Source organism: Gekko japonicus, unplaced genomic scaffold (genome assembly GCF_001447785.1).
Source record: "Gekko japonicus isolate JY-2015 unplaced genomic scaffold, Gekko_japonicus_V1.1 scaffold2213, whole genome shotgun sequence".
In the NCBI taxonomy this organism is placed as follows: Eukaryota; Metazoa; Chordata; class Lepidosauria; order Squamata; family Gekkonidae; genus Gekko; species Gekko japonicus.
Window position 1 is genome coordinate 46,416 of NW_015164260.1, and position 16,543 is coordinate 62,958.

Sequence of the window (16,543 nt, forward strand, 5' to 3'; positions counted from 1 at the left end):
CCATAAAGGGCTTTAAAGGTAAGAACCAGCACCTTGAAGCGGATTCGGTATGCTATTGACAGCCAGTGCAGTGTCCTCAGCGCAGGCCGGATGTGCAGACCATCTAGGGAGGCCCAACAACAGCCTGGCTGCAGCATTCAGCACTAGCTACAGCTTCCGAATCCGCGGCAAGGGCAGCCCCATATAGAGAGCATTACAGTAGTCTAGTCTCGAGGTGACCATCGCATGGATCATTGTAGCCAGGTCAGCGCGGTTGAGGAAGGGAACCAACTGCCTAATCAGCCTGAGATGATAAAAGGCCGACTTCGCAGTGGCTGCTACCTGGGCCTCCATAGTAAGGGAGGGATCCAGGCCCACTCCCAAACTCCGAACCTCCAGGGCTGGGACCAATGGAACCCCCCCGAAGGTCGGAAGTGGGATCCCCACCCCTGAATCACCCCGACTCAAGCACAGAACCTCCGTCTTTGCTGGATTCAAATTCAGCCGACTCAGTCTAAGCCAACCAGCCACGGTCTGCAGCGCCCGGTCTAGATCTTCTGGTCTGGAGTCCGACTGGCCGCCTAGCATCAGATAGAGCTGGGTGTCATCAGTGTACTGGTGGCATCCCAGCCCATACCTCCAGGCGATCTAGGCAAGGGGGCGCATATAAATGTTAAATAACATCGGGGACAGCACAGCCCCCTGAGGCACATCACTTGCAAATGGGTGTCTCCTGGACTGCTGTTCCCCTTGCACCACCCTTTGTCCCCGACCCTGGAGAAAGGAAGTCATTGCAAGGCAAGCCTCCGAATCCCCACATCGGTGAGGCGGTGGACTAGTAACTGGTGGTCGACCGTGTCAAACGCGGCCGACAGATCTAATAACAACAGTACCGCCGACCTGCCTCGATCCAGATGTCTCCGGAGGGCCTCAGTCAGGGCGACCCATGCCGTGTCAGGGCGACCAACGCCGTCTCCGTCCCATGTCCCAGGCGGAAGCCAGACTGGAAGGGATCTAGCACGGAAGCATCATCCAGAAAGCCCTGCAGCTGTATCGCCTCTCAATCAATTTGCCCAAATAGGGCAGATTGGAGACCGGCCGATAGTTGGCCAATTTGGCCGGATCTAACGATGGTTATTTCAGAAGAGGGCGGACCATCGCTTCCTTGAGTGCCCCAGGGAACTGCCCCTCAGTGAGGGACTTGTTGATAATCTCCCTCGAAACCCCTCATGGCCGGATTTAATGAGCCATGAAGGGCACGGATCAAGGCTGCATGTGGTTGGGTGCACGGTTGCGAGCAGTCTGTCAACTTCCTCCAGACTAAGAGGGCCAAAGCGATCCAGGCTTGAAATCGAAGATGTGCAACGGGCCTCAAGCTTACTCACTGTTTCAAGTGTGGCGGGGAGACTTTATCTGCAAAATAGCTCGCAAAAGCCTCAAAGCCCCTAGCATTTGGTCTGCCCCGAGGCAGTACAGTTATCGACCGAATCATCCTAAACAATTGGGCTGGGCAAGAGCTAGCGGATGCAATTGCCGCCGCATAGGCCAGATGGCCCAAGCAGATCCTCAGATTGTTGGCTCGTGGATTCCTTACAAATGCTTCATTTTATTAAAAGAACCAGATTGTTGGCTCGTGGATTCCTTACAAATTCTTTACAACTATCCAGCTATAGTTGCACCCATGTGGAGGCATTGCGTGTGATTCATTGATCATGAGAGTCGATGGGAATTCATGTACCTACGAACATCATGCAGCTGGGGCAGGAGACCCATCTGAAGATCCAGATGAGTGTTCCATTTCTTCTTCGCCGAATGAGGATGCCATCAGTAACTGCTAGAACTAAAACACTTGCGGTGGTTATTCTTAGTCAAATCCCAGAGTCTGGAAGTATGGATTTTATCTTCCCGAATCCTAGCATTCATGGGTAGGAGAATTCCTGGATGGTGGTAACTGTGCTTGTGTTCCACAGTGAGAACCTTTCCTTGCTAGAGAAGTAGAAATTTTGAGAGGTGCTATTGGGCGCTGATCCCCTGGCAGCCACTCTGTGATAGTCTGAATACTATCACCTCCCTGCGTCTTGACAATCCATAAGATTTGAAGTTGAATGAAAACTGAGTTGGTACGCATCCCATGATGGCGCTCTCTCTTTCTCTCTGTCTCTCTCTCTCACACACACACACACACTGGGAATTTGTGTACCTCCAAACACTATTCAGGTCACTGCTGCCTAAGCAGCCTGCTGTCAGTGTTATTCTACATAAAATGTGCATAGCATCCTCTGGTTCATGTCCTCATTAAAGGGGGTACGTATCCTAAATACTATTAACTGAATATATGAACAAGGGACAATATGTAGAATCAAAGAGTTGGAAAAGGCCATCTAGTTCAACCCCTTGTTCAGTGCAGGCGATCCAGAGCTAGGGCATCTGCAACTGATGGCTGTCCAAACGCTGCTTGAAGAACCTCCAGCAAGGGAGAGCCAATCAGCGCCTCCTAAGTAATTGGTTCCATTGTTGAACTATTTTTACCATGAATAAATTTCTCCTAAAGTTCAACTAAAACCTGTCTTCCTGTACCTTGAGGGCACTATACCTAATCTTGCTCTGTGGAGCTGTAGAGAAGAAGTCTTTGACCTCTTCCGTGTGACAGCCCTTCCGGTAGTTGAAGAGCATGATCAGCCTTCCTTTTCCCATGCTACACATACCTAGTTCTTCCAGACTTTTCTTATGGGACTTGTTTCCCAGACCCCTGACCATCTTCCTTGCCCTCCTTCAAACCTCTTCCGGTTTGTCTACATTTTTCTTAAAACTATCTGTCTGGAGTTGGCTCCCCTCCCCCAGGCTTGCCCTCTGTATCAGGCCTGGGAGCAACGAAGCAGAGACACAAGAGGGAGGCAGCGACTGCCGACTCCGTTCTTGCCGTTTGAGAACAGCTTGGGGAAGGGCGGAGGCCAGAAAGCTGAGGAAGCCAGCTCTGGCTGCCCACACTGGCCTGGCACCTGCAAGGTGGCAGGAGTGAGCAGGCCCAGCCCATTCCATGCTGAGAGTGAGGGAAAGGGGTGGGAACAAGGGGCGAACCCGTCCTGTCCCAAGGAGCGTGGTCAGGAGATGGCCCCCTCATTGGCTTCGGCTTTTTCATTAAAGAGCAGGCCTTGTTTTCTTCCTTCCCCTCTTAGTTCAAGCATACCTGGAAAATTCCCTTTTGTTGTTCCTAGCATCCCTTGCCAGCCTCAGCTCAGTTTTGAGCTTTAGCTTTCTTGACAGGAAGGACTGCAGGTTGGGTCTGCTCATCTTTGTCGACCTGGCCCTCTCTCAGTTTCCTAAAGATTATCTGGCAGTAACGCACTGGATGCCTAAAACCTGCCTGTTCGTGCAGTTGCTTATACCTTGGGGCTATTTCGTTATTCTTGGGGCAAGTATGAGTTGTCCAAAGGAAGGTAGCTTTAGGAATAAATTAGGGAGGTAACTGTCTGTGGATGGGGGCGTACGAGCACTAGTCTTCAAAGTGAAAGGAAGTACAGCCCAGTACTTCTGTTACTCCAGCAGGTGCTGCAGTGCCATTCCTTCTCAGCAGGAAACATAACATGATAACGAGTGCCACAGAGGAAGCCCGTGTTGCAAAAGGTACAGAATGGGAAAGAGCGGTGCTGCCTCAGTTCCCCGTGCTACCAGAGTAATGTGCATACTAGGCCAAAGTGCCGCAAGACTATGCATGGGATAGAGCAAGTAGAGAAAGAAGTACTTTTCTCCCTTTCTCACATTACAAAAACCCATGGGCACTCAATGAAATGTTTGAGCAGTTGGGTTAGAACAGATAAAAGGAAGTACTTCACCCAAAGAGTGATTAGCACATGTAGTTCACTGCCACAGGCAGTGGCGGCGGCTACAAGCATGGACGGCTTCAAAAGGGAATTCGATAAGCATATGGAGCAGAGGTCCATCAGTGGCTATTAGCCACAAGGTATAGATAGCAACTCTGGGGCAAGTGGTGCTCTGTATTCTTGGTGCTTGGGGGAGGCAACGGTGGGAGGGCTTCTAGTGTCCTGGCCCCACTGCTGGACCTCCTGATGGCACCTGGTATTTCTGGCCACTGTGTGATACAGAGTGTTGGACTGGATGGGCCATTGGCCTGATCCAACATTGGCTTCTCTTATGTTCTTATGTCCTTAAGTTATACTTATAGACGCCTCCTAGCCAAACTGATGAATTGCAGGTTCTGGATATATTTTTATCACGGTCCTTTTGGGGATGGAATTTGCCTCGGTTGGTCCTGCACAGCACGTTTCCCCCAGGAATCTAAAATGAGTGCTGATGTTCCTTTGCACCAGTAGTTGTAAAAGGTGCACTTAAGATTAATGTTTCATGCTCACAGAAGTTGGGCTGTAAGTCAGCGTAATTACTCTGTCCTGCTCTTGAAAGGTGATTTTCTAAACTGCAGCAGACTTAGAAATAGAGAATGCTTACACAAAACAGTGTTCTAGCGAACCCACGGAGACCATGTTCTGCTGCTTTGGAAGACTTTGTACCTTTCTTAAAAACTTGGAAATTGGCTTCCCATTCTTGCAAACTGCAAAGCACCACTATGGCATTCAGACTTAACTCCCCAAAACCTATTTGCGTGGGAAAGCTTATGGTATAAAATCACTGGAATTCAGCACTTGATTCAATAGTACAGGGGGAATTTGCCCATCAGCTTTGTGTCAGGTTGCCCAGGTGGGTGCTACAGTCATGGGAGGCCTCCTCTGAAGAAATGCTGCTTTGGAAAAGGCATCTGAGAGGTCGCTGTTGATACCTCAAGCTGAAATGTTACAGCAGGACAATACTGTATTGCTGGTTCTTACCAGAAACCACATGACTCAGAACCACTTAAGCAAAAGAGGACAGTCACTTCGATGGCTTTGAGGCTTTTACAGAAATTCCTCCAGAACACACACCTGGAGGTCAAGAGAAGACATTGCAAAGTCTTCACCAATAATGATGGCAAAAAAAAAAAAAAGGCGGCAGGATCAGCCAGTAGGTCCCAATACAGGCGCAGAAGCAAGTAGACAGGGAGATCACAGCCACTGAGGAAGGAAAACCCTGAGAAGCAAAAACTCAGCTAAACCCCATTGCACCGAACACATCACGAATAACAGGTTGTTTCTGAGGCCTCAACTGAGAACCTTATTATGGGGGAATGGGGTTATCCTAGTGAGCTCTCAAGACTGCGCTTACATCCCAGAGCCACCTCTAAGCAAAGAGGGCAACAGGGGTGTGTGAATCAATCCCTGTGACTGGCAAGCATTCTGATAGGCTGAGGCACGGGTGATGGCAAAGAGGCTGGCCTCCTGCCCTTGCCTAGGCCACAGAGAACTTCAGCCTGCTACACTCCAGGCCCTGCCACTGCCCCCTGAATAGAAGGCCGTACCACCAGGCTCTGACCTCACCACAATGGCGAGGAGATTAGTCATAACAATCTCCCTGTGCTTATGTGGGGCTAAGCAGAGGGCTGCTGTTTTGTGTAATGATTTCAGGTAAATGGTTGTGTTCCTTTAAATGTGTTGTTGAATTTTGCAGCGTTAGAGAGTTTATACAGTTAAGAGTGTAAGAATGTTTTGTTGAATATAGCTGATTAATAGGAGAATTTGGCAGTAGTTTGAATTTAGTTGACTGACTGCTGAAGACTTCAGTTACAGGAGATTACTGTTGGCTGTAGGAGGGAATGTTATGCCTACAGTTCATGACGTCATGACGTAAGTGATCAGGCCTTCCATCTTTAGAGGGTGGTGGCCCTGCTCCCAGCTCTTTGCCCCGCCCCTTTCCCCTTCCTCCAGATTTGGCTTTGGCTTAATAACAGATAACCCACACTGGGAAATAGAAATAGTCCCAGTCTGGTTTCTGCTGCAGCCACCTAGGAACCCAGTGTAGTCCTGGCCGTCATCTATTGTCAAGCCTCGCTCTGCTTTGCTTCGCTCAGCTTACCATAGATATGGGGTAGGGGAATTCCTTAGGTGGGGGAGCAAGTGTGGGGTGTGTGAATGCTCTACCTTAGAAAGCGTAGCTCTTCTGAAGACGAACCTTTCTCTGGTTCACAGAGAAACGACCTTGAAGCTTCTAGTGCCAGCTTGTGTAGCAGATAATGGGATTGTATATTTCCCATGAGAAGGGGGGTAGAGATGCCGGGGCCAGGCTGTGTGTGGGGACGTATGAATGGGCCATAGGAGGGGTTACGTTTGAACTCTCAGGGCCGGCCCCAGCTTATTTTGCACCCTAGGCGGGGATCCCTTCTGGAGCCCCCCTTCCCGTGCGCCCACCAATTTTCAAAAATAAATGCATTTTAGGAAGAATGAAAAACACAAATAAGAAACTCCCAGAGTACGGGGCCGGGTGCAATTTGGTGCCTCTAAGGGCTGGCCCGCTCTAGGCAATCGCCTAGTTCGCCAAAGTGAGTGAGCCGGCCCTGTCTCTATATCTATGTATGCACCCGCCAAAATCTGTAGAACGGACACGGTACCATCAAGGCCTGGAACTTGTTTATATCTCAATAAAGCCTTTCACTGCCAAAGACAGTGTGGTTGAAAGTAATTCGCCCAGGAGTCTGACACCTATCACATATACAGCTCCAAAGTGGAGAGCGGCACACATGGCTTCCATGGTTACTTGACTTTGAAAAGAATAAGTAATGAAGGCGCTTTCTGGCCCCATCCCCCCCCCATAAAATGGGATAGTGAAGAGAAGAGCCCCAGTCTCTCTTAGCAGTTGTCAGCTTCTGTAGCAGTGGATCTGGCACTGATTCTGTGGTTTATGTAACGGTGCCATGCAAATCCAGGATTTGCTTTCTGACACAGGGCTCTGCATCTTGAGAACTTTTCCTCAAGTAGGTTTCTTATCTCTGTGGCCACAAAGGGGGCCTTGAAAATGTGTCAGCTGTGCATGGTGAAATTTTGGGAGCCGGATTCCCAGCAGCCAATGTGTGCGGCTGCAGTGTGCTGTGTCCCTCCCCTATTTTGGATCCCACTGCCTTTTCCAGAGATTGGAGAGACCGTCTTACCCAATTTCCTCATTGGAGCCTGTGTCCAACATGACTTTTTGCCTTTGTGGGTCTTGTGATCCCCGGAAGAGTGGAAAAGCTGGTAGGATCCAACACCTTTCCTGTCCTAAGGGCTAGCACAAGGCACAATAGATAGTATGAAGCCTATATATGCAGATATGTTTAATTTTCAAAAGTCAGATAATAAATGTCTGAATAATAATTATAAATTCATCATATACTGCCTCCAGGATGTGGGCACCCAAGCTTTCCTATGGACTCAAGTTTGCTTGCCGGCACACATTTTAAGAAATACTGTATTTTTCGTCTCTCTGGAAGAGACGGTAATCCGTCACTGTTGAGGTATTTTGAGACAAGGACACAGTACCCAAGAAAGTCACATGAAGGTTCCTTGCTGTGTACTTTCTAGACTATCGGTTGCATGTTTTCCTTCCATGGATATTCAGTAGCATCCCTCTAAAGCAAATGTGGTTCTCCTGTTGGAGGAGAGGGCTCCCGCTCATTCACATCACTATGTGGGATAGTTCTGTGTATGCTTACCTTCAAGCAAATGGGTGAATCTCCCTGTCTCATGGGAACATGGTGCTGGCATTAATTTTATTTGTACCCCCATTCTTCTGCCAAGGAGTTTGGAGTGGCACCAAACCTGCTTAGTTTCACTGTGCAGGACTGCATTGCACATATTCTGGCTGTTTATTGGGCCATCTGCGATTACTGGAATTGCTCTGTCAAGGCTAGTGCTGGCATCTAGGGAAGTGTATGAGAGAGAGAGAGAGTGTGTCCATCCCTGTAAACCAGCTGCTTCAGTGAAAGAAATTAGCGGGTAACCATTTATAGCAGGACTGACTGTACTTTGCGTAACCACATTTCCTAATTCTTTCTGTGTTTAAGGATGAATTAAAAGAAGCAGAGGAAGTATATCAGGCTGGAATAGAGAACTGCCCAGAGAGCTCGGATCTGCATAATAACTATGGGGTTTTCTTAGTGGATACCGGTAAGTCAAAAGGAGAACGGGGTTTGTATGCCATATCTGGGTTATTGGATCTCAGTTCTGGAAGAGGACTGTTGCAGTGCAGTCCTCAGCACAGCTATACCCTTCTAAGTCCATTGGAGTCAATGAGCTTAGAAGGGTGTAACTCTGCTTAGGACTGCACAGTTAGCTGGCTCTGTTTGTTTGTGAAAACCATCCGCGGACCCCTGGGGCTTCTGGGAGCCTTTTCACTGTGGTCAAGTAAAACCATGGCCGAACTAGGATTAAGTGTTCACGGCTGTTGCAGAGGGCCTCCCATTTTGCACGGCGACATTCGTGAATATATTTGCAGTCATCTGGTGCTGTCCCTCCCTTCCACTCTACTGCTACTTCTGCGATACATTTCTCCCCCTCCCCCCTTCTTTTTCGTCTTGCCTTCGTGGAATTGGCTCGGTGGTTGGTTAGGGTACCCACCTGATTTTGCCGATGAAGCCACAATATAGTGTGATGCTGTCATGTGTGTCTTTAAGGAGAACCACATGCAATACCACACCTGCCTGGATTAAACAGCAGGTGCGCCTGCAGGCAGTGAGGGAAGAGAAGAACAGCCCAGGTGTTCCACCTTCACTTTCTTACCTGTTAGCCGTTCAAGGCGGAGAATTTTATTTGGCATTTAATTCGGCTGTGCAGGAAACACCAGCCTTGTGCAGGACTGCATTGCACATATTCTGGCTATTTATTGTGCCATCTGTGATTACTGGAATTGCTCTGTCAAGGCTAGCACTGGCTTCTAGGGAAGTGTGTGTGTGTGTGTGTGTGTGTGTGTGTGAGAGAGAGAGAGAGAGAGAGTGAATCCCCGCTGCTTCAGTGAAAGAAATTAGCGGGTAACCATTTATAGCAGGACTGACTGTACTTTGCGTAACCACATTTACTAATTCTTTCTGTGTTTAAGGATGAATTAAAAGAAGCAGAGGAAGTATATCAGGCTGGAATAGAGAACTGCCCAGAGAGCTCGGATCTGCATAATAACTATGGGGTTTTCTTAGTGGATACCGGTAAGTCAAAAGGAGAACGGGGTTTGTATGCCATATCTGGGTTATTGGATCTCAGTTCTGGAAGAGGACTGTTGCAGTGCAGTCCTCAGCACAGCTATACCCTTCTAAGTCCATTGGAGTCAATGAGCTTAGAAGGGTGTAACTCTGCTTAGGACTGCACAGTTAGCTGGCTCTGTTTGTTTGTGAAAACCATCCGAGGACCCCATGGCCGAACTAGGATTAAGTGTTCACGGCTGTTGCAGAGGGCCTCCCATTTTGCACGGCGACATTCGTGAATATATTTGCAGTCATCTGGTGCTGTCCCTCCCTTCCACTCTACTGCTACTTCTGCGATACATTTCTCCCCCTCCCTCCTTCTTTTTCGTCTTGCCTTCGTGGAATTAGCTCGGTGGTTGGTTAGGGTACCCACCTGATTTTGCCGATGAAGCCACAATATAGTGTGATGCTGTCATGTGTGTCTTTAAGGAGAACCACATGCAAAACCACACCTGCCCGGATTAAACAGCAGGTGTGCCTGCAGGCAGTGAGGGAAGAGAAGAACAGCACAGGTGTCCCACCTTCACTTTCTTACCTGTCAGCCGTTCAAGGCGGAGAATTTTATTTGCCATTTAGTTCGGCTGTGCAGGAAACGCCAGCTTCGAAAATTAATATTGAAATTAGAGAGCCCTAAAACACCTTTGAGTTAACTAAATGAATAAATCCCGACTCCACTCCTAGATTGACTGGTCACACCGCGTGCGTTTGCGAGGATTTGCAATTAGCGGCGATATCCAGCCAGCACCTGTTTGCCTTTTTTTAATCCCCGCAAAGCTCTGCCTCCCTTTCTCTCGGGGCCTCGTGGCGGCTGCGTGCCGTATCCTGACGGTAATGCGGTATGACCGCTCAAAGCGACAAAACGCTCCAGCCACTTTCTCTCGCTTTCCCACAGCTGCTCGGTGGCAGAGCGGCTCTTCAGCTTGGAGAGGGAAGAACGCAGCTGCTGGGAAAGAAATAAAAGCCTTGCAAATAGGCACGTTTTTGGCCAAACGTGGAAGTTGTGTGTGTGGAGTGGAAGGACGTTTTCCTCAGCAGTGCTGGTGAGCACTTCACTCCTAAGCTACTGACTCAGTTCCCACTTCTGTGCCTTCTGTTCCCTGCCTGGCATACGCATAGTGGAAATTGTCACTGGAAATGGCACGTTTTAATTGGCTGAATTTGAATAGTTGGCCAACAAAGCGAGCCACCCTTTTGCTTCCCGAGAGGGGCCCCCCTCCCCAAACCAGCGTGAAACACTTGGCTGAGCATTTGTCAGTGAGGCTTATGCCTGAGCCTTCAGCTACGGTGCTCAGCATATCTCAGGAGTTAAAATTGGGACAAAGGACATGGAATGCTTTGGGGAGAGTCTTTTAAAGGCCAGGCTGTGGCAGAAAAATTAATTTTGGATAGAAGCATAGAGTTGGAAGGGACCCCCAGGGTCATCTAGTCCAACCCCCTGCACAAGGCTGGAAATTCACAAATACCTCCTCCTCTACACCCACAGTGACTGCTGTCCCATGCCCAGAAGATGACAAAAAAAACCTCCAGGATCCCTGGCCAAACCGGCCTGGAGAAAAAAAATGTTTCCTGACCCCAAAGTGGCAATCAGCTTTTCCCTGGGCGTGTAAGAAAGGGCCACAAGAACTAATAAGAACATAAGAGACGCCAATGTTGGATCAGGCCAAAGGCCCATCCAGTCCAACACTCTGTGTCACACTGTGGCCAGAAATACCAGTGCCATCAGGAGGTCCACCAGTGGGGCCAGGACATTAGAAGCCTAAGCACTGAGGCAACCCTTCCTGCCCTCCCTCTCATGATCTGTCTAAGTTCACAGAATCTGCATGGCTGTCAGATGGCCATCTAGCCTCTGTTTGAAAACCTCCAAAGAAGGAGAACCCACCACCTCCTGAGGAAGCCTGTTCCACTTAGGAATTGCTCTGTCTGTCAGGAAGTTCTTCCTAATGTTTAGCCAAAAACTCTTCTGATTTAATCTCAACCCATTGGTTCTGGTCCAACTTTCTGGGGCAACAGAAAACAACTCCTCACATTCCTCTATATCACCTCTCAGTCGTTTCCTCTCCAGGCTAAACATACCCAGCTCCTTCAACCTTTCCTCATAGGACTTGGTCTCCAGACCCCTCACCATCTTTGTTGCCCTCCTCTGGACATGTTCCAGCTTGTCTATATCCTTCTTAAATTGTGGTGCCCAAAGCTGAACACAATTCTCTAGGTGAGGTCTAACCAGAGCAGAGTAAAGTGGTACCATCACTTCGCGTGATCTGAGCACTATACTTCTCTTGATGCAGCCCAAATTCACATTTGCCTTTTTAGGAACCACATCACACTGCTGACTCATATTCAGTGTATGGTCTACTAAGACCCCTAGATCCTTTTCACACATACTACTGCAGAGACAAGTCTCTCCCAACCTATAATTATGCATTTGATTTTTCCTACTTAAATGCAGAACTTTACATTTATCTCCATTGAAATTCATTTTATTTGTTTTAGCCCAGTTTTGCAGTCTGTCAAAATCATCCTGTATCCTGACTCTATCTTCTACCGTATTTGCTACCCCTCCCAATTTAGTATCATCTGCAAATTTAATAAGCATTCCCTCTATCCCTTCCTCCAAATCATTGATGTCCCACCAATCTGTGGGCAATCCATTGTTCTTGTGCACTGTGTAGGCGTGTGTGTGGGAAGATAAGCAGTGCCCTTTTGCAGATCTATATATCTTGTGTGGGTGTGTATAAATTGCTGTCAATTCCCAGCTGACTACTGGCGACCCCTGCAAGGGGCTTTCAAGGCAAGTGAGGAGCAGAGGTGGTTTGTCATGGCCTTCCTCTTCAGAGTCTTCTTTGGTGGTCTCTCTTCCAAGTACTGACCCTGCTTAGCTTCTGAGATAGAATCATAGAATCACAGAGTTGGAAGTGGCCAATACAGGCCATCTAGTCCAACCCCCTGCTCAATGCCGGATCAGCCTAGAGTATCCCTGACAAGTGTTTGTCCAGCTGCTGCTTAAAGATTGCCAGTGAGGGGGAGCTCACCACCTCCCTAGGCAGCTGATCCCACTGTGGCACAACTCTTACTGTAAAAAAGTTTTCCCTAATATCCAGCTGGTTCTTTCCTGCCCTTAAACTCATGATTGCGAGTCCTGCCCTCTGCTGCCAACAGGAACAGCCCCCTGCCCTCCTCTAAGTGGCAGCCCTTCAAAGAGTTCAAGAGAGCAATCATGTCCATCTTCAATCTCTTCTCCAGACTAAACTTTCCCAAATCCCCCTGCCTTTCCCCATAGGGCTTGGTCTCCAGGCCCCCGATCATCTTTGTCACTCTCCTCTGCACTCGCTCCATTCTGTCCACATCCTCCAGAACTGCACACAATACTCCAGGTGCATCCTGACCAGTGCAGTGTGCAGTGGACCTATCACATCTTGCGATTCCACATCCAATGAGACAGGGCTATACCAGGCCACCTTCCCCTCCCCTCTATATATCTTAACTCTGGTGAAATCCAGGCTTTTGCAAATACGCTGGCTGCATTCAGGCACACAGGAGTTTGTTCATGGCGGAAACTAAAATGGACTATCTTGGGCTTATACGATCCCTCCTTCCTCCCCCATTCCTCCTGTCTCAGTGCGCAGGTTCTTTTGTTGAACCACTCTTGTTTTGCACTTGTGTTTTCCTCTCCAAAGATCTTGGTGGAGATGAGGGATTAGAATACAGCCTTTGCATTTTGAAGTACAGGTAGCCTTCTAAACAGTTTGATGTAGTGGTTAAGTGCGCGGACTCTAATCTGGGAGAACCGGGTTTGATTCCCCACTCCTCCACTTGCACCTGCTGATGTGACCTAGGGTCAGTCACAAGCTCTGGCACAGCTGTCCTTGAAAAAGAGGAGTTTCTGTCAAGAGTTCTCTCAGCCCCACCCACCTCACAGGGTGTCTGTTGTGGGGAGGGGAAGGGAAAGGAGTTTGTAAGCCGCTCTGAGACACCTTTGGGTAGTGAAGGGCGGGGTATAAATCCAATCTCTTCTTCTTCTAATGCACAAGACAAAAAAACACAGAGAGGAAAACTAGGTAAGCACCGAAACTGGCAGTTTTTATTCCATTTATGCAGTGAGATTATTTGTGTCACATCTAAAGTCAAGGATGTCAGAAACACGGGCTAGAAATGAGAGGAATATGTCCTTCGCAACGTTTCGCCCTCATACTATCCTGTATTTCCTTCCACCCACGTTCCCCAAAGGCACTTTTGACAGCACATGTGAAAAGCACAGCAGCTAAAATGCTGGGGATTGTGACAAACCTCTCTCTCGCCAGCTGACACGACCGGGAGACCTGTTGCTATCCACCCCCGGCCCTTTCAAACCATCAATTAAGCTCTTGGAACAAGATAATTAAAATATTGTAATTTAAAAATCTAGTGGGCCTTTAGTTCTCTCTGTTTATTTGTCTTCCGAGCTTCATTCAGATGTCATGTTAAGCTGACATTAAGCTGGGATGTGCGCAAATTTGGCATGTTGCCATGCGCAGGGGCACAGTTCCCTCTCCCCTTCTTCCGCAGAGCCAAAGCTCCAGTTGCCAGCAGTGTGCAAAAAATGCAGATGCCTGAGTTAACCAGAGCTAGCCTCCCCTGGATTCTGAGCCCGGATAAAATCCAAGTTTCTGTGTTCTTACAAAATACAGGTACCCACGACCAGTGTTCCCTCTGAGCTGAGTTAGTGTGAGCCAGCTCACAGTTTTTTAGCCTCCAGCTCACACATTTTTGTCTTAGCTCAGGAAGGAGGGCTCCAGAGCAAACTAATTGATGCAGCAGCCAGATCGCCCGCTCACAACCTTAATGCCAGGAACTCGCAAAGTAGAATGTTTGCTCACAAGACTCCACAGCTTAGAGGGCGCATTGCCCATGACCACAGTTTAAGGATCACTTCTTTGTTTCCTGCACAGTCATGAGAGCTCGGTTCTTTCTGTCTAAAAGCAGAATTTAAAACCATGATTCTCATATGTGAGAAGGGGGGGGCTCCCTCCTTGGAGTTCTTCAGGGGGTGCTGCAAAGCTCGCTTGTTTGCCGGGGCTTTTGAGGGGGTTTGGCTTGGCAGGCGTCTTTTAAGGGAGGGAGGCAGAGATCTGGGGCTTGTTATTTTATACTCGTTTTCGAACTGTTATTGTAAGCTGCCTTGAACCACCAGGAAAGGAGGGGGGGGTATAAACGTTTCAATAAATAAATATAGTCACCCACAGCAGGATTAACTTTCATTTACTTTGAAACGGATTGTTACCTGACTACATCCTGAGAAAATTTACAGGTAAGAAATAGAAAACCCATTATGAACCACGTCCCAAATTATGACTATTGAGTTTAAAAACTCCAAGCGCTGGCCTCATGCGGGCCCAGCTAGAAGCCTTTTAACATGTTCCAGGTGATGCCTGGGATTGATTGTAAAACTCTGGGGGCACTCTGTGTAGTCTCTTCTTACATGGAAATAACAAGAGGGTGCCCTGACCCGGGTGTCCCGGGCTAGCGTGATCTCATCAGATCTTGGAAGCTAAGCAGGTTCGGCCCTGGTTAGTACTTGGATGGGAGACCACCAAGAAAGAGGCAGGCCATGGCAAACCACCTCTGATTGTCCGTTGCCTTGGAAACCCTATGGGGTTGCCATAATTCAGCTGTGACTTGATGCCACTTTCCAGCATCACCAACAAGGGGATACTCTTGATTGGTCTAAAGCCAGTTCAGCTCTATCCTTATCTCTTAGATACTTCCAGGTGTGTGTTTCTCTCCAGTGGGATGCCAAACAGCTTATAACATTGTTCTTCCTCCTCCATTTTATCTTCTCAACAACCGCCTTGTGAGATAGATTAAGCTGAGAGAGTGTGACTAGCCAAAGGTCACCCTTTGAGCATTTATGGCAGAGGGAGGATTTGAACCCCTGGATTTGAACCCCCAGTCCAGCGCTCTAACCCATACACAATGTTGGCTCTTAAACTGAGTGTTTCCTTATTCCACCATTGTGTGTAATACCACTCAGAATGTGGATCCTCTGCTTGCTGAAGACTTCCTCCCCAGAACAGGATGCATCCATATAAATTATGATTATGCCTCCGGGAATATTGGATGTTATCAAGGAAATCCTCCATGAGATTTCTGTGAGATGGCAAACTTCACTGCATGTCATGGCTGTATAGGAATTTGAATGCAGGTCCTTCCAATCCATTTACACATGTGAAAATCAGGCCGCTGGCCATGATATGGTGAATTCGGGGGAGTTTTCCCATAGGAATGGCTTATGATAGGAATTAGGAAACAGGGAATTTAAGAGTGCATTCTCTTGCTTTCTTCTGCAGTCAACTTTCAGAGTTTTTGAAAGAGCATAAGAAAGGTGATTTCCCAAGTGTTAGTGGCCCAAGCCGGTTAGGGATTTGTAGATCAGAAAATGAACCTTGAAGGGTGTCTCGAAAGCTATGGGAAGCCAAAGCAGGTGCTTGACGTCTGTTGTTGGGAATGTGTTCCCAGTACTTTTACGGGGAGGTCACTGTGCTCTCTACCAGTTCTGGACATACTTTAAGGGCAGGCCCCATGTGCAACACATTGCAGTAATCCAACCTTGAGTTTGCAGTGACTAAAATATAGTCTGTGTCTCTTGGAGAGCTCAGCACTGCTGCTCTGTGTTAATGTGAAATGGCTGGAAGTTTATAACGAAATGAAGATAGCAGCACTTCAAGAGTCTCTCTTCGCGCCCCCCCTTCACACACTGCAACTCTTAAACTTTGGTTATTTTTAACCTTGACATGTTTATTTGCATTTTACACACAGATTATGTATGCATTCTGCTGTGGGAGATGTTTCCACGTGACAGGCAGTGGATTCATGTACAAAATTTATCTTAAATAGCTGCTTGCTTCTCAAGGCCAGCAATCTGTCATTTCCCCTTCAGGATGGAATCGACATCAACACATTTGTCTCCGTTGTTTTTAATGCAGAGACACCTATGAATGATTCTGCTTAATCAGTTTACATGCAGCACTCTCTCTCTTTCCATTTCCCTGCTATAATAATTTCCCCCCAGTCTCATCTGTCACTGCTTGCTCATGGCAAATGCAGTCGTGTGGCTCCACCCTGTGGCGACATGGAAATATAGGTGCAATTCAGGACTGTTTAGGCCATGCTGGTGTGGTCCGTTGGGCAGAAAGAATCCCATATTGCCTTTGCCACACACTGTGAAGCCTTGTACGGTATAGAGAGCCAGTTTGGTGTAGTGGTTGGTGTAGAGAGCCGGTTTCTGGAGAGCCAGTTTGGTGTAGTGGCTAGGTGTGTGGACTCTAATCTGGGAGAACCGGGTTTAATTCCCCACTCCTCCACTTGCAGCTGCTGGATGAGCTTGGGCAGTGCTCTTTTTGTAGAAAAAGCCCAGCAGGAACTCATTAGCATAATAGGCCACACCCAACAGCAGGAACTCATTAGCATATTGGGCCACACCCCTGACCACACAGCTCA

At 48.1% G+C, this 16,543-nt stretch overlaps 1 protein-coding gene across 1 annotated transcript in view; it reads left to right on the forward strand.

Annotated features, from left to right (window-relative positions):
- Positions 1-16,543, forward strand: part of TMTC1 (transmembrane and tetratricopeptide repeat containing 1) — a gene marked incomplete at its 5' end in the record, with an annotated part of 75,272 nt that overhangs the window by 45,403 nt on the left and 13,326 nt on the right. Inside the window, one exon of the mRNA XM_015408711.1 lies at positions 7,901-8,003. Within this exon, the coding sequence (XP_015264197.1) occupies positions 7,901-8,003 (103 nt within the window). The remainder of the gene's footprint in view (positions 1-7,900; positions 8,004-16,543) is intronic.